The sequence below is a fragment of the Cetorhinus maximus genome, chromosome 8 (genome assembly GCF_964194155.1).
Source record: "Cetorhinus maximus chromosome 8, sCetMax3.hap1.1, whole genome shotgun sequence".
In the NCBI taxonomy this organism is placed as follows: Eukaryota; Metazoa; Chordata; class Chondrichthyes; order Lamniformes; family Cetorhinidae; genus Cetorhinus; species Cetorhinus maximus.
Genome location: NC_135886.1, coordinates 43,023,963 through 43,046,321, shown reverse-complemented (window position 1 = coordinate 43,046,321; position 22,359 = coordinate 43,023,963). Strand labels below are relative to the sequence as shown.

The window sequence follows — 22,359 nt, the reverse complement described above, 5'->3', positions numbered from 1 at the left end:
CATTCCATTACCCTGGTAATGGGGATTGTGGTCTCTGCTGGAAGCACCTCCTCTGATGATGATGAGAGGGGCAGAAGGGAGAGAAGGCCAGGTGTCCCAATACAGCTTCCAGGGGAGGGACCTGTGGGAGGAGAGGTGCAGGCACAAGGGGTGCAGGGCCAGCAGGAAGACCAAGCTGGAAGGGGCCGCAGAAGACACAACTATCTTGCTGCCAGGGTTTACAGGCAGCGATGCAGCTACCTCAATAGATCTGAGATGCAATGCCAAAGGAGGCTCTGCCTCTCAAGGGAGACCATCACCTCCATTTACCAGAGGATTGGGCCTGAGATCAGCTCCGACTGTGTAGGTGGACCCCCCTTGCCAGTGGCTCTGAAGGTCAAAGTGGCTCTCAACTTCCATGCCTCTGGCTCTTTCCAGGGGTCAGTGTGGGATCTGTGTGGAGTCTCTCAATCAGCTGTCCACAGTTGCATCAAGCTGGTGACAGAAGCTCTGTTCAGACGGGTACTGACCTTTATCCTTTAGCATATGAAGGAGGCCAGCCAGGCTGAGTGAGCCAGAGGCTTTGCAGCGTTTTCTGGTTTCCCCTCTGGGTTGTCCAGGGTGCAATAGACTGCACACATGTGGCCATCAAGGTGCCAGCAGATCAGCCGGGTGCCTTCATCAACAGGAAGGGCTTCCACTCCTTGAACGTACAGATAGTGTGTGATCACAAGCTGCAGATTCAGTAAGTCTGTGCAAGGTACCCTGGCAGCTGCCATAACACATACATCCCGAGACACTCCCAGGTGCTGAGGCTCGTCAGTGCTCCAGCCTGACTGGATGGATGGCTGCTGGGTGACAAGGGCTATCCATTGAAGAGATGGCTCATGATGCCTCTCCACCACCCAAGAACATAGGCAGAGAAGCTTTACAATACGAGTCATGCCTCCACAAGAGCGGTGGTAGAGAGGACCATAGGTTTTCTCAAGATGTGCTTCCAATGTCTGGACTGTGCAGAGGGTGCACTACAATACCACCACCCCCGCTGAGCAGGTGTCACTGATAGTGGTTGCATGCTGCACTCTCCACAATCTGGCACTGGTAAGTGGGGGACCCACTGGAGGAAGAGGATCTTGACGCTGCTGCACAGGCCACAGATGACAAGTCCAGTAGTGAGTCTGAAGATGAGCACGGTGAGATTAACAATGAGGGCATGGAACCAGTCCGCGGTAACCTGCAGGGGAGGCAGGGACACCCAGGACACTTTGATCCAACACTCCTTCAGCTGGGCTACCAAAGATCAGCTTCAACTGCCAGGGCTGCAACCTCCATTCCAGATGTCTGAAAGGACCCTTTCATTTGAACACAAAGAACACTCAATACCTGTGCAATAAAGTTCATAGCCACCTACGACCAGCATTACATACTGGCGTTCCTCACACCAATGAAATAAAAAGGTGAAGCATACTCAGGCCATGACGACAAAAACACAGTTTATCTGATTCTGACAGGTCAGTAATATTTACATAAACGTTTCTGGTCTTCAACCCCAGACCAGTATACATAAAGTCAACATAAATGAACATAAAATCACTTGTGACCTGTCCCTCTTGTGCTCATAGTGCCTTTAACTTATGTTTGTGAGTGCTATGTATTGGTGCTTCCCCATGGCTGGCACCTGCATTGGAGACAGCTTGCTGACTCTGCTGTCTTGTTGGCTTTGATGAGCTTGGCGGTCGTCCTATGGCCAGTGGAGCCTGTGCTGGCCCCACCTGGGAGGGAGCAGCCAGTGCCACGGCTGGCATCCCCCAGTTGCTGCAGCCTCATCAAATGCCATGGTCACTGGCAGAGGGGCAAAGGAGCTGCTGCCCTCATCCAGAGCGCCCTGAGTGGAGCATAAGTAGAGACAACAGGCAGCTTGTGTGCCAACGTCAGGTCACTCTGGACCTCCCTGCTTATCATTGATGGATGGGCACCTAGCTGGGATACTGGGCACCTCATCCACCTCCCACACTGACACTGACCACTTGAGGTCAGTGTCTGTGTGAAGGCTTGCAAATCTGAGCACAACAGAACCTCTGCTTCTGTTCCTGGAGCTGCCTTTCCACAAGAGTTGCCACTCTCTCAATGGAGGAGGCATTGTGCTTGGCCATGACGGTCAATGCATTGCTTATGCTTCGCATGGATTCCTCCATCACGGAGACCATGGCATACACACCCTCAAAGATCTCCGCCAGATCCTCCCGCACATCTCGCTGGACATCCAGCATCTGCCACCTAATGAACGACTCCAGAGGCACATCATCTGCCTTCGACTGAGCATCATCCTGGTCCCCAGCAGTCCTCCGACTGCCAGCACCCTGGATACTCTCTGCCTCTGACTGCAACTCAAGTGAGTGTGAAGTGCCCTCATCAATGTGCACCGAGATACTAGCCGCCAAACTAATGCCCACCGAGGTGCTGGTATCTGTGCTGGTGCCTGCTTTAGACACAGGTGCAAAAGAAACTCGGGGGTCCTCCTGTGTCAGGGGTGGTCTTTGGGGGTCCGCAGAGCGCACACCTGCTGGCAAACCTAAAAGGGAGAACAAGGACATGTCATTAGTTAAAGTCATCACACTGTCACTGTGCACGCCAGGCACCCTGGTGAGACATTGGGGATCTGCATCATGGTGCCACCGTCTTCCAATGATCAATGGGTACTCCAGGTTCAAGGCTCACGTCACTGAAGAGACAACACTAGAATGGTTGCACAAGCCGGAAGTCTCACCTCTGTGCATTGCACTCTTACCTTGGCCTCTCCATGCCCCAGTTGTACAGGCCTCTCAAGCTCCAGGGCACCTTGCTTGTATCGGGACAGGATTAGGAGGCTAGCCGGGCCGCCGCCAGTCCGCGACCTTTCAATATTGTTGTGGAGCATCTTCTCCTGAAACAACAGAGGAGCATTGATTAGTTCACTCTACTTGCAGCAGCATTACAGCCTGACCAACCCCAGCTGAGGGACACCTGGCAAGGCACATCCAAGTCATGGCCCTCAAGCCGCAAGGCACTCAGTCCAAGCAGCCAGAGCTCACCCCCTTGGCTAGCTCCAGCGTCACTGACAGTTGGCTCTCCGACTCGAGCAACCCTGAGGTTCACAGGGGGATGGCCACACCTTAACACATCTGCATACTGACCCATGTCAACATGGTACTCATCCTTCCAGAGCACGGCAGGTCATTGAAGCGCTTCCGGCACTGGACCCAGGTGCACTGTACCACATCATGGCTGCTCACCATTGCTACAGCCTCCTCCCATGCCCTCTTGGTGAGGTGCAGTGGCCTCCTCCTCCCATCCCTGGGAACAAGAGTTTCCCTCCTGGCTGCCACCTCCTCCAGGAGGACGGTGAGGCACTCATCAGAAAAGCGGGGGGCCGAGTGCCCACCCAACCTGCCATGTCCAACCGCACTTGAATCCATAGTGAGAGTACAGGAGATGTCCTTCCATGGCAGCCTTCCAGGGGCTGCCTGGGCTGCTTTTAAACCGGCCACCAGGTCACCATTGGACCTGGTGGCCGACAGGCCCCCGCTTGGCCCTTCCTGGCCAGTGTGGAGCCACACGGTCAGGGCCTGATCGTGGGTGGCAGACTGTTTCCCAGCCACTCCGGGCCTGCCCGATGCGCCCAACCAATGACCTCAAAATTCCAGCCTAGAACTAAGGGACATGGTTTCAGAATAAGGGGTTGACAAATTTGGGAATCTGTCCACGCAGTTTAAGACTGCCTCCCACATGGGGAGTGGAGTTTCTCCACATTTATCGCAGACATCCAGAGCTTTATATACATTTTGTTTTTTTAAAAAGAGAAAGTCAGCACAATTTCATTTACAAAAAAAATAGGATGTCCAGCATCCCAGAAGCACAAATGCTTAAAGCTAAACAATTCACCAGTCAAGTAGCATAGATAATATGCAAACATTAATTCATTACTTATTAATCCAACACATGAAACCAGAAATCACAACTCATGATTCTCCATCACTGTTTCCAATTAAATTTTATAGGTGCTAATTTATCTCCTGTGGCATAGGCTAAGCAAATGCTCAATTTCTCTCATCTTTTATTTCGTATCTGTAGGGTACTTCTTTAAGCCTCCTTCCTCTGATCTTCTCCTCCCGCCACCCCACCTCTGTATATTTCCTCATGTCTCTCTGATGGCACTCACGCACATTACAATGCACTCAATTTCCACTGCTTGCCCTTAAGATGGCTGAGGAGGAATTTCTGCTGAGGGTGGTGAATCTCTGGAATTCTCTACCCTGGAGAGCAACGGAGGCTGTCATTGAATGTATCCAAGGCTGAGGTCGATTCTTGAATGAGAGGGGAGTTAAGGGTTATAGGAAACAGACAAGAAATTAGAGTTAAGGAAAATCAGATGATGCCATGATCTAATTGAAAGGTGCAGCAGGCTTGAGGGGTTGAATGGCATACTCCTATTTATGTTCACTCATCTCAATTATTTATAACTTCAGTAAACTGATGCACAGCAACAGTTACAGAAGTTAAAAAAAGAAAATATTTCTAGGTATAAATGCTTTATTACTTTGAAGTCTAGGGTTAGTCATACCAAAGTATATTTTGAAAGTAAAGTTTGTGTTTAAAATAATCAGACCAGTTTACATAGTAGAGGTGGACATGAGGGAGCATTTAAAATGTAACTGCAGTCTAGAATAGTGATACCAAGATAAATTGACTAGCTTTTTCTAATCTTTTGTTCCTTATACGCAAGGCATGAGCTTTTCCTTTCACATTCATAATTTCTCCCCATTTTCATTCTTTTAACCATTTATAACCGCCGAGTTCATTCATACCCAAGACAACAGATAGGATTCCCCACTGGTATCCTTACATGGTAGATTTTAAAAAATCACAGTTGTTGCAGATAATTTTACACAAAGAACTTTATTAAGAAGGGTCTTTCTCTCAGTATATTCTGTACAGTGCCTTTACAAGTTTGCATTTTATTAGGAATAATGAAAAACTATACACATGATTTGTAGGTTAAACAAATATCAAACCAATCTGCTTGTTAATGTTACTTTCTATATTTATGCTACACTGAAGAACTCAGCTGATCTCCAAAATACATTATAGTATTCACAACAACAACTAACCTGAACTGTCCAGATTGTATTTACAATCACACATTCAGTTTTTAGTTTTCATTTACAAATTTTCAGCCATCCATATATTGAATGAGAAATGAAGCAGTCTGCTAATTGTATATCTCTCCCCCTTGGCTCTTTTTGTAATGAAGGAGTGTAAGAATGCCCTCTTCCCCAGTGTGGCAGAACATTGGTAACTGGACATAAAATCTCCAGCATAATACCTGGGGTTGGAGATGTTATTTAATATAATAAAATTAAACAGTTTCCCTGAATATTTCCTACTCCAGAAAACTGTACTCTTCCAGAAATTTCTTCTCGTTCCTTTTGAATTTGTACTAATACCCTTGTCAAAATAAACACTGAAAACCTGTTTCAAGTCCCAGTACCTAAAGTTAAGCAGTCCAGAAGGAAAAATGGTATGAGCCCCAAAACACATCAAAATATGCAATATACATCCCCATAATTCGGTTTAGATTTGAGCATTCACTGTTGCTGGTCTCCTCTTAATGAAATGAAACTTTCTTATATTTTGTGTTTGGGATTTGTCCACGCAGCTTAAGTCTTCTCACTGCTTCCCGCATGTGCTTTGGCTGCAAGGGCGGAGTTTCTCCCCATTTATCGCAGACATCCAGAGCTTTATGAATATTTTGTTTTTAAAAAGAAAGAGAAAGTCATTACAATTTGATTTTAAAAAGAAATAAACATTCTGCTGCATAGGATATCCCGCATTCCAGCAGGAGCACAGATGCTTAAAGTTAAACATTTCACCAGTTAAGTAGCATAGATAATATGCAAACATTAATTCATTACTTATTAATCCAACACTTGCTAAACCAGAAACCTCAACTCATAACTGATGTTCATCATAATTCCCCATCACTGTTTCCAATTAAATTTTTTGGTACTAATTTATCTCCTGTGGCATGGAGTTTGCTCAGTTTCATTCTCGTCCTTTGTTTTGTATCAGTAAGATACTTCCTATAAACATCCTTCCTCCAATCTTCGCTTCCCTCCACCCCCAACTCTGTATATTTCCTAATGTCTCTCTGATGGCACTCACCAACATTACTGATGCACTCAATTTCTACTGCTTGCCCTTGTCAGAAAGCTAAGGATATGTGATAAGATGGCAGCCAAAGTACTAGCATCATATGAACACAGCTTATCCAAGAGCTGATGGAATTTGCAATCATGTGAGAAACTTGCTCAAGTAGGGTGTTGGGGAAGGAGGAAGGAAACAAAATGAGGCCAAGGAATGGAGTTGGTGCACAAGAGGAAATAACAGACTTGGATGTGATCAAAGACATTCTCTCTAAGCTACACAGGAACCCGCGCAGGCTGCTCACAAATCAATCCCTCTGAGTGGCTGTGCAAAAAAGAAAAACTTAAAGGGCTTGTATCCTTAAACAAATTACCATACACTACAGAAAAAAAAGGTACGTTGCTTAGCAGCATGCAGCAGACACTTGGCCTAAGTGATGGAAGAGGTAAATTCTGAGAACTTAGAGCTGTAAGAAAGGCTTTTGAAAATAAAATGCTCAGTAATTGTTGCTGTAGATGTCTCCATATGTAGTGTGGTGGAGGGACTCTTTATAACTATGATGCCATAATTCCCAGGGGTATATGCACAGTAAGAGGCAGATTTACCTATGGAAAGGGCTGAGAAAGGCACTTTGAATCTCATTTCAATATTTATTTAGTGACTTTTTTTAAAAAAAGTTTATCAAGACATGGTTTGAAGAGTGTCCCAGATGGGGGTCTATCCCAGTTTATTGTTGGTGCAGGGATACATCACAGCAATGGGAATACATCACTCTGCTGCCAGGAGTGAGTACTGTGCGCACCTGAAGTTTCCTGGAGTTCTTTCCCTTCCATGCCCAGAAGAAAATCCTACCAATCGAACGAGCAGCATCTAAAGATGACAAATGCATCCATCTTCTGGTAGCCACTCTCCCCAGCAGTTAGATAGATAGGGAAACTATATAAGTTGGCAAAGGAAGAGAGAAAGAAGGTTTTTTTTTTTAAATACAGTAAAGGGCTGGCAAATTTGAGATATAACCGGATTCAATTAAGTTGAAAGGATTCCCACACTTTTCATCCTTGCACTGCTCATGACTTAAGTCAGTCATTAGGGTTACAAATACTACCAAGTAATAAGTTTACAGAAGCAAATTCGTTTCCGTAGTGAAGCTCACAAATGAGTTTTGTTTTACTTTCACTGAAAAATCTCAATGTTCAGGAGACTAAATCACTTCTTGAACCTCCGGTTAACTGGTGCAGATAGCTATCACGTTTCTCTGACAAACTACACTCCAACCTTAAAGCAACTGCCAAACAAGAAACACTAAGCATGATCCAGTAACTAAAGCAGACACAGTGCTGATGTATCTTCCACAGCAGACATCCCTCATTTTGGATGGTGACTTTGACTTTGCTGTTTGATGTCTTGTTAAAAAACATACTCGAGATGGTTTTCTATACTCTGATGTCATCTTAAAAACATCTTTCTCAGTTCAATAATCATAGCTGACTAAATAAGCACATTATTTTACAAGATTCAGTAGCAGAGTATTGTCAAGACTCACTGGGGATAGTGCGCTGTAATATCAAGCCTCACTGTTCCCCGAGCCATAACAAATGTGAAAAAGTTTGATCAAACCACCAGGTTGCCCCAATTCTACCTAACTGTATAATTTAGGTTAACAGAATACGAGCACCAGGTTTGTAAACATAATAAGTAAATAACTGTTTATTGAACAAACTGTAATTAAACAGTGGCAAAAGAAAGAAATATTTTAAACTCTACCCCTTCTTAAATCCCTATACACACACATAGAAGACACATAAGACACACAAAAACATGGATTTTAAGGGTGGGATAAAATAGTTCATTAGCACCAATTCCGGAGTACAGGATTCGATGGGTTGATTTGGATCGATGTCTTCCAAATTCCTTTCAGTTCTTGTTGATGACATGAGGTGCACTTTCAGTATTTAGTTCACTGGTTGAGCACTTGCCTTTCAATGTCTCTAACAGTGATTTTTCTCTTTACCTCTTGACAGGGGTTTTGAGAGAGAAAGCAAGTTGTAGAGATATGAGGAGAAAAGCCAGCTAGCTATTATTGTGAAATTACTGGCATCTTCCACACAAAGGAGAAAGAGGTTTGAGGTCTTGTTTCTTTCAAGCTAGGAGCTATTCAGCTGCACTGCTTCTCACATAAAACCTGGTCAGTTGGTCAGGAGCCAATTAAAATGTTGTTGCCAGGCAGCTCCCTTGGTCCAAGATTCCTTTCCGGCACCATCCTGTCTTTGATGGCACACTCTGTTCTAGGACTGCAACATTGTATATATCTCTCATCCTGTTCCAGTGGACATGTCTTTCAAACTGCAGCCATTGTCATTTTAATCCACAATCCAACAGAAAAAAAAAGATATGTTCTTTACAACAATCCAACAGAAATAAAAAGATATGTTCCTGACATGCCTTCACCCTTAAAAGAGATGAAACGCCATTTCAAAAATGTGTTTCATCACACAGTATGTGACACATGGACAACAAAAAACGAGACTTACTTACATTTCTTACCCCTTTAACTTATTTTAGTATTTTACACCCGTGCTAATACATCTGAGATCACATTATCTTTGCCGGCAATGTGAACAATCTTTACACTGAATAGTTGAAACAATAGACTCCATCTAAACAGTCTCACATTTCGAGTTTTAAACTTTTCAATGAACGCCAGCGGATTATGATCAGTGTAGATTAGTGTTTCTTTGTTATCGTGTCGGACATAAATTTCAAAGTGTTGAAGTGATAACAACAATGCTACAGTTTTTTTTTCTACTGTAGAGTACTTCCTCTGATATTGATTTAGTTTCTTGGAAAAATACCCCACCAGCATCTCTATCCCTAATTTATCATCTTGTAATGGGACTGCACCTACCCCGAAGTCGCTAGCATCAGTTGCCGTTTTAAAAGCCTTGGTGACGTCAGGGGCAGCCAACACTGGTTCATTTATTAAGATTGCCTTCAGCTTTTCAAAGGCTGCTTAGCATTCTGCTGACCATACCACTTTTACCTGTTTTCTTAACAAATTGGCGAGAGGTACGGCTATTGTGCTGAAGTTAAGTGTAAACTTCCTTTCAAACCCACACATTCCCCGAAAACCTCATGATTTCTCATTTAGTTTTAGAAATGGGAACTTCTATTAGAGTGCTCACTTTTACTGTTCTTGGCAACACTTGCCCTTGTCCTACAATGTGACCTAGGTAAGTTACCCTTGGTTTTGCAAATTCGCTTTTCGCCAGACTAAGCCAGCCAACTGCAATTGTTTAAAGAGGTCCTCTAAATGCTTTACATGTTCTTCCCATGTATTACTATATATCATGACATCATCTAAATAAACCACACAGTTAGGTACTTCAGCTACAACTTGATTCATAAGTCTCTGGAATGTAGCTGGGGTGTTTTTAAATCCAGACGGCATGACTAGACATTGATACAACCTACTTGGTGTAACAAAGGCGGATATTTCTTTAACCCTTGATGTTAATGGCACTTGCCAGTACCCCTTCAAAAGATCAATTTTAGAAAGAAATGAGGCACTGTCAGTGCAATCTTCTAACCGAGGAATTGGGTATGAACCTGCTCTCATTACTACATTCACTTTCCTGTAGTCTATACAAAATCTAGTGGATTCATCCGGCTTAGGAACCAATACGACCGGTGAGCTCCAGCCACTTTGACTCGGCTCAATCAATTGATTATTCAGCATATATTGGATCTCTGTTTCTAACTGAGCTTGTATTTCTGGCTCAACTGATAATAATGTTTTATTGGCAGTAAGTCTCCTACATCCACGTCATGTTTAGGTAACGTAGTACATCCAGGTGTATCCCAACAAATTCCCTTATACTTCCTAAGTAACCTTATTAGATCTTTCCTTGGTCCTTCTTCTAAATATGAGAGCACAGTATCTAACTGTCCCAGTATTGTCGTATTCGCTAGTCGAATTGTAGGAGGTTCGCTTTGGGCACTGTCTACTTCTCCTTCTACCTTGCCCTTATTGGCTCTGTCATCCTCCACTACTCCTACCACCTAGCACACTTGCTCTGTCTTATTTTCTCTGCAATGATATTGCTTCAACATGTTGTTGTGACATAACCGTTTCTTCTCCCTACGCTCAGGAGTATCTGTCAGATAAGTCACTTTACTAACTCTTCTAACTATCTTGTAGGGGCCCCTGAATTTCACTTTCAGGGGTTCACCCTGCAAAGGTAATAATACCAATACTTCATCTCCTGCTTGGAACGTTCTAGTTGTAACATGTTTGTCTGCCCATTCTTTCACTTTGGCTTGGGAAATTTTTAAGTGCTCTCGTACTACCTTACGTGCTCCTGTGAGTCTTTCTAGAAACATGGACATGTAATCCAACATGGAGGATTCGTCTTTCTGCCTTAGGAACTTTTCCTTAATCACTGTTAATGGACCTCTTATTTCTTGGCCGTAGATCAATTCGAATGGACTAAATCCAGTAGATTCATTTGGAGAATCTCTGGTAGCAAACAGTAAAAAATCTAATCCTTTGTCCCAGTCCTTTGGGTATTCATGGCAATAGGTCTTAATCATGGTTTTGACAGTTTGATGGTATCTCTCTAAAGCTCCGTGAGTCTGTGGGTGATAGGCGGTAGACTTTAGTTGTTTGATACCCAAATTGCTGATTATGTCCTGGAAAATTTTAGACATGAAGTTAGAACCTTGTTCAGATTGTATTTTAATTGGTAGGCCATAACGAGTGAAAAACTGAGTTAACCTTTCCACTACCACCTTGGCTGTAATTGTCCTTAAAGGAATAGCTTCTGGAAATCAGATTGTCATTTCCATGATTGTAAGGATATACTGATGCCCTGCTTTCACAGAATCACAGTGCAGAAGAGGCCCTTCAGTCCATCGAGTCTGCACTGACCATTTTGGATAATGGTCCTACACAATCTACTAATACCCAACTGAATGGTTCTTCAAAAACTGGTATGGGTACTAAAGGTGCTGCTATGATTACATGTTGAGGTTTACCTATTACCTGACATGTATGTCACGTTTTACAAAATTGCACTACATCCTTATGAAGTCTTGGCCAGGCAAAATGCCTGTTTATCGATGCTTGGGTTTTCCGTATTCCTACATGTCTTGCCATAGGGAGTTCATGTGCCCATGTGCTACTCAATATCTCCTTACAATATTTGGGCGGTACCACTATCTGATGAACAACCGTCCATTCCTCATCCACAGGTCTGAGAGGATGTCTCCACTTCCTCATCAGAACTCCATTTTTAGGGTAATAGCACTCTGGAACTCCTTCAGCCTTGGCTTTAGTGTGAGCTGACTGTGCTAGCTTGTTTAACTCTAGATCTGCTTTCTGAGCCTAAATTAATGAAGACCTGCCAAACACTTCCTTTGAATTATCTTCATCCTTAAAGAAAGCTTCAGCTACTCTAAAATCAGCTCATGGTATTCCTTTGACCTCTGGTGATGGATTTTGTTTAGCTATTGCTCTGGTCACCACACACAATGGAAAGATACCAGGAACTTGTTCTTGTAACTGCTCCGTCACTATAGCCTCTCTTGGACTTTCTGTAATTATGGGCGAAGCTATAACCTTCACTCCTGTCAAATCATTCCCCAGGAGTAAATCAACTCCATCCATGGGTAATTCCTTAACCACTCCTACAACCACTAATCCAGACAACAAATCACGCTCCAATTGCACTTTGTACAATGGAGCCGGGATATACTCTCCACTTATCCCGTTTACCAATACTTTAGCTTTCATTGAACTCTCTGGAGGGAAAACTAGGTCTTTCTCCAGCAAAAGGATTTCAGTAGCTCCTGTTTCCCTTAATATAGTAATGGGTTTAGCTGCATCATTTGATGAAAAAGGGGTTATCTTGCCTTTAAACAAAAACACTTTGTATCTCTCATCTACCTGATTCACTTCACCTGCATTCACAGCAGGGTTTACCTCTAGGCCCTTATTTGTAGTTAAAGCTACAATTTGATCCATGGCATTTTCTTTTTGAGTTCGTTTTTCGGACTCTCTCTTATGAACTCCAATAAGTCCCATGGGCTTCCCTCGCAACTTCCAGCATTCTGAACGAATGTGTCTCACTTTATTACAATGAAAATACTTAGGCCTTTAAGTTTCACCTCCACCCTCAGTACCTTCCTTCCTGATCTGGGGAGGAGGTCTCAAGGTATTCCCAGCTATCCATTCTTTACCCCTGGCTACTTGCCTTCCTTTCATTCTCCCACTTTCTATCCTTTTCAAAATTTATGAGATAATAGAAAAAAGATTTAGTTTTATGGATCAGCTCTTAATCATCAGCCATTACTGCTGCCTGTCTAGCAGTTGCAACCCTTTGGTCTTCAACATAGGTTCTTATTACAGAAGGGAGGGAGTTTTTAAATTCTTCCAAGGAAATGATCTCTCCTAATGCTCGTATCCACTTGTCAAAACCACTTTGCTTAATCCTTTCAAATTCAATATAAGTTTGCCCAGGCTTTCCTTAAATTTTGAAACTTTTGTCTGTATGCTTCAGGGACCAACTCATATGCACTCAAAATGGCCTTTTTCACCACAGCATAATCCCTAGAAACCTCCTCTGACAGTGAAGCATAAATTTCCTGTGCTCTACCTGTCAATTTGCTCTGCATGGGCAATGTCCAGTTTTCCTTTGGCCAGTTCATCTGTTTAGCTATCTTCTCAAATGAAATAATGAATGCTTCAACATCCCTTTCCTCAAATTTTGGAAAAGCTTGTACAAATTTGAACATCTCCCCACTGGGTTCTGAGCTGGAAATAAGTCCTGCCTCACCTACTGGTGTCTCTTTTTTAACTGCCAATATTTTAAGCTGGAATTCTCTCTCCTTTTCTATTTCCTTCTTTTCTAACTTCGCCATTTTTAACTCCCTTTGAAAGGCTCTACTCTCTTTTTTCTCTGCCCTTTCTGCCTGTTCCCTTTGGAATGCCCTCTTTCCTTTTCTTTTTCTTTCTCTGCCCTTTATTTTTCTGCTGCCTCTAGTTCAATTTTTTTATTTGCAACTGAATTTGAGCCCACTCCAATGAACCGCCCCTTAGAGAAGCGGTCTCTCGGGTATTCCTTCCAATTTCAAATGCTGTGCCATCTCTTTGATTATTTCTGCCTTCCTAGCCTTGGCAGGCAATCCTACTGTTAATTTACTTGCCAGTTCGATTAACCTGGCTTTTGGGATCCCTTGTAAAATCTTCAGGGACATCTCTTCCACTTGCAGGAAAGGTTTAGCAGTTTCCAGTGCCATCTTATTTTTGACAGCTCAATCCTGGTGTTTCCTTTTAGTTTTTATTGCTTACTAAATCTACACCCATATTGTCATTGTCCTTTGTTCCAAAATATCTCAGTCGAGCCCCCAAACTTTGTCATGACTCATTGGGGATAGTGCACTGTAATATCAACCCCACTGTTCCCCAACATCAACAATTGTGAAAAAGTTTGATCAAACCACCAGATTTCCCCAATTCTACCTAACTGTTTAATTTAGGTTAACAGAATACGAGCGCCAGGTTTGTAAACATAAGTAAATAACTGATTATTGAACAAACTGTCATTAACCAGTGGCAAAAGAAAGAAATAAGAACTGCTAATTTTTAACTCTATAACCTAAACGCTACGTCTTCTTAAATCCCTATACGCACACATAAGACACACAAAAACATGGATTTTAAGGGTGGGATAAAACAGTTCAATAGCACTAATTCCGGAGTACAGGATTCGATGGGTTGATTTGGATCGATGTCTTCCAAATTCCTTTCAGTTCTTGTTGATGACACAACGTAGTCTTCCAGCACTTTCAGTATTTAGTTCACTGATTGAGTACTTGCCTTTCAATTTCTCACACAGTAATTTTCCCATATGCCTCTTGACAGGGGTTTTCAGAGAGAGAGCAGGTTATAGAGATATGAGGAGAAAAGCCAGCTAGCTATTATTGTGGAATTACTGGAATCTTCCAGACAAAGCAGAAAGAGGTTTTAGGTCTTGTTTCTTTCAGGCTAGGAGCTATTCAGCTGCATTGCTTCTCACACAAAACCTGGTCACCTGGTCAAAAGCCAATTAAAATGTTGTTGCCAGGCAGCTCCCTTGGTCCAGGAGTACTTTCCAGCACCATCCTGTCTTTCATGGCACACTCTGTTCCAGGACTGCAACATTGTATATATCTCTCATCCTGTTCCAGTGGACATGTCTTTCAAACTGCAGCCATTGTCATTTTAATTCACAACCCAACAGAAAATAAAAAGATATGTTCTTTACAACAGTCCAACAGAAATAAAAAGATATGTTCCTTACAGTATAACTAACAAAGTTAAAAGCAAAAATAATTTTGACCTCATGAATCTCTTACCCGTGTTCTGACATGGGCTATCAAGAATCAAACTTCTAAAACATAATTTTGGAATTTGGCTTCCCATTTCTGCTTTTGATAATTAGCTGTTTAAAAATTGTACTATTTGAACTCACCTTCTTCCATCACTTCACCCACAAAGACTTTGGAAATACCAGACATGGCAATCACCACATTCTGAGATACTGAGCAGCCTGTGATTGACTGGATCAGCTAGAAGAGAGACCAGGACAAAATCACCAATACTGGATTAGGATACATGACATATACATCATGATAGCTAACATTTTCTTAGAATTCTTGTCCTCTAATTAAGATTATCCACTGTAAAGAACCATCTATTATTGCCTTTTTGATAAGTTGTATTAATTTTCATCAAACATTAACAAAACTAATACTGCTTCCAGCATGCTTTTTGAAATATCATAAGTACTCACTGTCCAATTTGTATGTTCCCTACCAGCTTCATATTCTGATACAAAATCCAATCTGTAGTGGGTGAACTCTTGTGCCTCAACTAAGGACAATACTTTTATACATAGTAAATTTCATTGTGAATTAAGCTGTAGCACTATACCTTGTAGATCAATAATGCAACAAAAACATCTTTTGATCCCATCAAAAATGCTAAACCTTCGTAATTTGATTTATACAATTATCAATAATGTACAAACTCAAAATAGCAAATAATTTGTTTGGAAATGAAGGCAAACTAGTCTAGGTCTTTTTGTCTTATAACACTCAAAAGGGGCCACAATGCAGTTTTCAATTGTCTGTAAACTGAATTAGATATTTTGTATCATGACAAAGGGTTTGTCTGGTGACAATATATAGGAACATTTTTGTCACCATGTGTTATTCTCATCCATATATTTCCAACCTGACAAGTACCAGTGCATGGCCTATTTCCTGACCCCTGGAAATAATTCTGCAGACAAGTAACAGCTGCAAGAGAGTCAACAAATTGTCTCTCAAAATCTCTCTCCTTGTGGCTTCTGACAATATATTCACACTCCAAACATTTAGCATTGGTGTAAACCCAAATCCATTGGGCATTAATGTTAAAACCGGAGCGCAAATCAGAAACTAAGGTTTAAACTAACTACAAAACAAAGCCTGACCCTGGATTCAACTCTATATTATAATTATAACATCAATGTAAAGCAAAACCAGTTCACATACATGATATTTTAGTGTAAATGCCTCAAGTGACATTGTCATGTATGTGCCAATTCATCAGGCTGTAGATGCTGAATCTACACTAGAAACTAGATTGAGATTACCCAATATTCATTTTGTGTACACCTTTATTGTACAAATCTGGGCAAGAACTGAATCCACATCACAGATGAAAGGGTAGAGTACTTAGCCAGTGTATTAACCAGTCTAGAATTTGCTAATCCATTTTGCTTTACACAACTGCACCTTCCCTTGGCCATTAGTAAATCTGGGAAAATGCACATTCCAGGCATTTTGTACAATTGGACAGCTGGGATAATCCCAGGGCAGGATTATTAACAAAAACTTTTTTAAAAAATCACTTTCGGGGATTTTTGCAATGTTCACTACTGACACAGAAATACAGATATTTCAGATGGATTAGTTTAAAGAAGCAAAAAACTAGCTGCAATCAAAAAAAAAATCTGAAGACTAACAACTTTAGTTTGTATTGTTGGTATCCCCAATTCTTAAAAAAAAGGAACCAAAAAGAGTTAAATTATCAGCTTAATTTGAATGGATTTTTTAAAATTAAAATATTTATTGAAGCAAAACCCCACAAACATAGAATGATGAAGAGTAACCAACCCTTTTAATAGCAGCTTTGGGAAAAGCAGAGCGCCGATACATCTCATAGCGGTTCAACTGCTCCTCAGAAAAGGATGAAACCAGGATCCTGGTAAAATAAAATGTTTATAAGATCCTTTAAATACACATCATCTTCAGTGAACTCTTTACATTTAACAGAATTACCAGGAGTTCTACTGGGGGACAGATAATCTTTGTCCCACCTCCATTTGAAATTTGTTTGGGAAACGGAAAAATTTCAAGTCACAACCAAAATGTTAAGCACCAAATAATGTCTCATTGTAAAACCAACAAATGCTACGTGTTGCAAGGTCAAATGAAGTAAATATAAACAGACTGTCTGGCTTGGACTGAGGCTGCAGAGCTAAAGAACGCAGATAGATATGAAGGAAACATTAAGATTAGAAGACACTGAAGATGAGAAGAATGTTTCCCCTCATAGTACTGGATCTGTGGAACATGCTTCAATAGCATTTTATATCCATTAACTGCTCTGGTTAGCCATGGGAATTAAGCTTCAAAGATATGTATGCATAAATTCAGATGGTCAAATATTAACAGTTTTTGCAATGCTAGGGCAATGGACAAAGTTTGTAGAACATAGATATGAAGATGGGTAAATATTCTGGAGTAACAGTAAGATTTAGAAGAGAGGCCAGGAGAAAATTTTCTTTTACGCAGACGGTTGTAAAACTGTGAAGTGCACCGAAAGAGTTAATGATTGAAGCAGAGATCTGCTAAACATCTAAGAATAGGTTAAATTGTTGGTTGAAGGAAAGAAAGGGAGAATAAAGGAAACTGGGAATATGGCAAGCACATTGGACAAAGGCTACTGCCTGTGTAACACCAACATACCTCACAATACTTGAGAGGCCAAAGAGGCTGCTTCCATAGTGTAATTTCTATGTAGTACTATGTAAATCCACACTCCTCCTCGCTCTACAAATTACTTAGCAGTCCTCTTTTTGAAAAAGAATTAATTCTACTTTGAAAGAATTTATGAATTCTGCTTCAAGAAATCCCCATTCTAGATGCCATCTGAGTAAATAGTTTCTCAGTACTCCCTTTAATGAACTACAGCACAGAATTAAAACAGAATTAACTGTAAAAACTCAGCAGGTCTGGCAGCATCGGTGGAGAAGAAATCAGTTAACGTTTCGAGTCTTCACAACCCTTCGGCAGAACTGAAGCATAGTTAGGAGAAAGGTGAAATATAAGCTGGTTTAAGGTGGCGGGGGGGGTGGGGGAGAGAGAGAAGTGGAGGGTGTGGTGATTGTGGAGATAAGCAAGCAGTGATAGGAGCAGATAATCAAAAGATGTCACAGACAAAAGGATCAAAGAGGTGTTGAAGGTGGTGATATTGTCTAAGAAAAGTGCTAATTAAGAATGGAAGACAGGACACTCAAGGTACAGCTCTAGTGGGGATGGGGTGGAAAGACTAACAAAGTTTTAGTTTTAGATTTAAAAATAATGGAAATAGGTGGAAAAAGAACAATCTATATAAATTATTGAAAAAAAAGGGAGGGGGGAGAGACGGGGTGGGGATGGGGGGAGGGGGAGTTTAAGATCTAAAGTTGTTGAATTCAATATTCAGCCCGGAAGGCTGTAAAGTGCCTAGTCGGAAGATGAGGTGCTGTTCCTCCAGTTTGCGTTGGGCTTCACTGGAACAATGCAGCAAGCCAAGGACAGACATGTGGGCAAGAGAACAGGGTGGAGTGTTAAAATGGCAAGCGACAGGGAGGTTTGGGTCTTTCTTGCGGACAGACCGCAGGTGTTCTGCAAAGCGGTCGCCCAGTTTGCGTTTGGTCTCTCCAATGTAGAGGAGACCGCATTGGGAGCAACGAATGCAGTAGACTAAGTTAGGGGAAATGCAAGTGAAATGCTGCTTCACTTGAAAGGAGTGTTTGGGCCCTTGGACGGTGAGGAGAGAGGAAGTGAAGGGGCAGGTGTTGCATCTTCTGCGTGGGCATGGGGAGGTGCCATAGGTGGGGGTTGAGGAGTAGGGGGTGATGGAGGAGTGGACCACCCCGTCTCTCCCCCCTCCCTTTTTTTTCAATAATTTATATAGATTCTTCTTTTCCCACCTATTTCCATTATTTTTAAATCTAAAACTAAAACTTTGTTAGTCTTTACACCCCACCCCCACTAGAGCTGTACCTTGAGTGTCCTGTCTTCCATTCTTAATTAGCACTTTTCTTAGACAATATCACCACCTTCAACACCTCTTTGATCCTTTTGTCTGTGACATCTTTTGATTATCTGCTCCTATCACTGCTTGCTTATCTCCACAATCACCACACCCTCCACTTCTCTCCGCCCACCCCCCCCAACCCACCTTAAACCAGCTTATATTTCACCTTTCTCCTAACTATGCTTCAGTTCTGCTGAAGGGTCGTGAAGACTCGAAACGTTAACTGATTTCTTCTCCACCGATGCTGCCAGACCTGCTGAGTTTTTCCAGGTAATTCTGTTTTTGTTTTGGATTTCCAGCATCCACAGTAGCTTTTAGCTTTTTGTTTTTATCACAGCACAGAATTTATGTATGAGATTCCCCAAGTTGAATTCAGGATCTCTTGTTGTGCTGCCATGAAGATGTTTCCTCTCTAGCATGACTAAATGCCAACAATGAGCTAGCAGGCAACAGACATTCAATTTCACTTACAGGATCCTTCAGTTCTATTGATTAACATCAATTTAAACAGTGAGTCAACTACATTATGTTCAATTTCTGGTAGCTGATTCTAAGCCTGAGGAAACTGATTCAAATCCTGAGATTAAGCGTCAACATACTTTCTGCTGAATATGTAGACCACTCCTCCGATAATATAGTTCCCAAAAGTGTCATGGTCAGGCAATATGGTGCTAGCCTCCCATGACGAAGTAAGAAGAAATTTGGATTAGATAAAATGATAAGTATTGAATTATTGAGATTAAAAAAAGAAGTTTGGAGACCATCAAATCTCATGACATTGCACTAAAACTTAACTTGTTAATGGATGCCATTTGAAACCTGAGTTACAACTTTATTAGCACTTTGTAACATTGAAGAGTTTTTTTATTTTACTGTAGTTAAGAATTAGGGATATTTTTACATTTTCACTGCAGACTAAAACTGTCCGTGGAGACTTTCATTCTCTTTAATTCTGTTTGTATTCAATCCATTAGAGTTCTCCAATATTATAGTGATGGAGTCAATATTTCAAGGACTATCTATGCTACATTGTAGTGCAAGTACATAACATGCCATTACACTGATTGCTCACACCACCATCAAGACGAAGCTTCATGGAAGTGCATATTATAATTTAACACACTTGTACCTGGAGGAATAGGAAGGGGAAATATTGACCAAGGTTCCTGCAGGTACAGCTTGAGAATCGTGATTGGCTTTGATATGCCAGGTGATTTCTGATCCTCTTCCCTACCCTAACCCAATTTGTAGCAGCTTTCAAATGGATTTGGTGCAGGCCGACTGGATAAGTGGAATAGGATCCTCAGGAGCGGTACATATCTTCTGACCCACTGTTCCTGCTCCCCAAAAGTATATTTAGGACAGAGTCAGTAGTAACGAGTCAAAAAAAATAGAAAGGGGTGAGAGAAAGAAAGTGGCATTAACATTTTGGTGGGATTCTGGTGAAGGTTTGTCCCTGTGATATTAATTCAGTTAATTTTTTGAGTAACTGAGTGACTACGATGCTCAGAGGTTATAAAATTTCCTCATCATCAACGTGGGTGGTTGGGAATGATTGATCCATTCAAACTGCCCAGGATCCAGAAACTCAACTATGGCTGCTGAGAGCACTGGTTCCGAGGGTCCTGGGTCCTGAGGCACCGGTCGCCAGGGGCCCTGGGTCACCGGGGCGCCGGTCGCCAGGGGCCCTGGGTCACCGGGGCGCCGGTCGCCAGGGGCCCTGGGTCACCGGGGCGCCGGTCGCCAGGGGCCCTGGGTCACCGGGGCGCCGGTCGCCAGGGGCCCTGGGTCACCGGGGCGCCGGTCGCCAGGGGCCCTGGGTCACCGGGGCGCCGGTCGCCAGGGGCCCTGGGTCACCGGGGCGCCGGTCGCCAGGGGCCCTGGGTCACCGGGGCGCCGGTCGCCAGGGGCCCTGGGTCACCGGGGCGCCGGTCGCCAGGGGCCCTGGGTCACCGGGGCGCCGGTCGCCAGGGGCCCTGGGTCACCGGGGCGCCGGTCGCCTGGGGCCCTCTTTTCTGGGGCGCCGGTCGCCAGGGGCCCTGGTTTCTGGGGCGCCGGTCGCCAGGGGCCCTGGTTTCTGGGGCGCCGGTCGCCAGGGGCCCTGGTTTCTGGGGCGCCGGTCGCCAGGGGCCCTGGTTTCTGGGGCGCCGGTCGCTAGGGGCCCTGGTTTCTGGGGCGCCGGTCGCTAGGGGCCCTGGTTTCTGGGGCGCCGGTCGCTAGGGGCCGTTCCGCGCGCACTCACTGCATCTTCTGGATTTCGTCCTCGTCCACCTTCTGCTTCTTGTCCTTTTTGTCTCTGATCGGCTCCACCCGCAGCCTCTTGGCCTGTTGGACAGCGTCTCCTTCCTCATCTTCTTCATCCTCGGCGCCGCCTTCCCTCGGCTCCGCCGCCGCCTTCTCCCCGAGGGGGTCCTGTCTCTCATCCTCCTCCTCCTCCTCCTCCGCCGCCTCTGCTTCCGTCTCCCCGCTGCTGGGCCCCGGCTGTCCGGCCGCATCATCAGAGGAAGCCAGGGGCACGACCGCCTCTCCGGCTTGGGGCGGCTCGGCCGGGGCGGCTGCTGCCGACGCAGGAGGTTTAGCCGGCGGCTCTTTGTCCGAATCCATCGCGCCGGCTTTCAGGCCCAGGCAGACAGGTCGGGGAGAGAGACAAACGGCGCGGAAATCGCGAATTCAAAACCCGCTGCAGTTGATCTCAGTCTTCAACAAAATGTTCTGAGGAAACCTTCGGCGGCTCAGTTCCGAATCAGCCTCCGTGACTAAGGTAGGGAAGATCCAAGGTTTTGGGGTCGTTAATCTGTCAGGCGATGAGAGGGATGCTTCACTTTGCCTCAGCTCCCGAGGGCCAGTTGACGGTGCCGACCCCTGTCAGTTTGTGTGGGGCAGTCACAGGACAATCAGAAGCTCAGCCTCCTGCCTTATCAAAATTCACAAGATTCCCTGTAACACAAGTAATTTTTTCTTCTGTATAGAAAATTAGTTATACAATTACAAGAACAAACATTGCTTGAGCTTAAATAAAAACAAAATGCTGAAAATATTCAGTCTGACAGCATCTGTGGAGAGGGAAACGTTTCAGATCAACGACCAGTTCTGTATTTATTTCAGATTTCCAACAGTTACAGTATTTTGCTTGACCTTATATGTTTCATGGTTGATCATTTAATGTTTCTGTAATTTGGAGGGTTTCAAAGATTCGTTGGACACTACTTTTGGACAAATTACACCCTGTGGTTGAGGTATATCTCCACTTCCAGTATAGATAAAAACACAATTCAAACACCTATCTTCATATTTCCTTAACTTTACGGGGTTATTGTGGCTATACGTTTATTCACACCCCCACCTCTTCAGTGTTCTTCAGACCCTTAGGTTAAACTTGATGAAGGGAGTTCTGTATCATTGCTCTGTGGGTTTTGTTTCTCTGAAGTTGGTGGTCAAATTAGAAATGTATCCACATCCGATATTTAATTTGTGTGCTTACAATTTTTCCAGTTCTTTGTAACTTATCTTGCTTCCGCTAAAGTAACTCAATTACACCGTAAATGTTAATTTCTATGTTTTCAATATTTATTAAACCCACACCGATTAGGTTTGGACATGAACACCAGCCTTGCCCACATCTCAGGTATCAAAATATTTGTTAAAAAATATCCCAGCCCTCAGCCAAAAGGTGAATAAGGCACATTACATCTCAAGTGGACGAACATATCATTCGGATAACCCCACATGGACAAGCAAAGTATCAGATACCCCTGGTGTGTGTACAAAGGATCAGAAATCCCAACTCTTTCTGTTAATGTACGTTC

General features: G+C 43.2%; 1 protein-coding gene across 1 annotated transcript; it reads right to left on the bottom strand.

The window, feature by feature from the left end:
- Positions 1-4,895: 4,895 nt before the first annotated feature.
- On the bottom strand, positions 4,896-21,467 carry taf11 (TAF11 RNA polymerase II, TATA box binding protein (TBP)-associated factor). The gene is made up of 4 exons (XM_078546731.1): positions 20,796-21,467; positions 16,363-16,450; positions 14,673-14,769; positions 4,896-5,754 (listed from the first exon to the last, which is right to left on the bottom strand). Exons 1-4 carry the CDS (start codon positions 21,155-21,157, stop codon positions 5,624-5,626), a joined length of 678 nt encoding a protein of 225 aa, XP_078402857.1. The 5' UTR covers positions 21,158-21,467; the 3' UTR covers positions 4,896-5,623.
- Between the last annotated feature and the right edge of the window lie 892 nt (positions 21,468-22,359).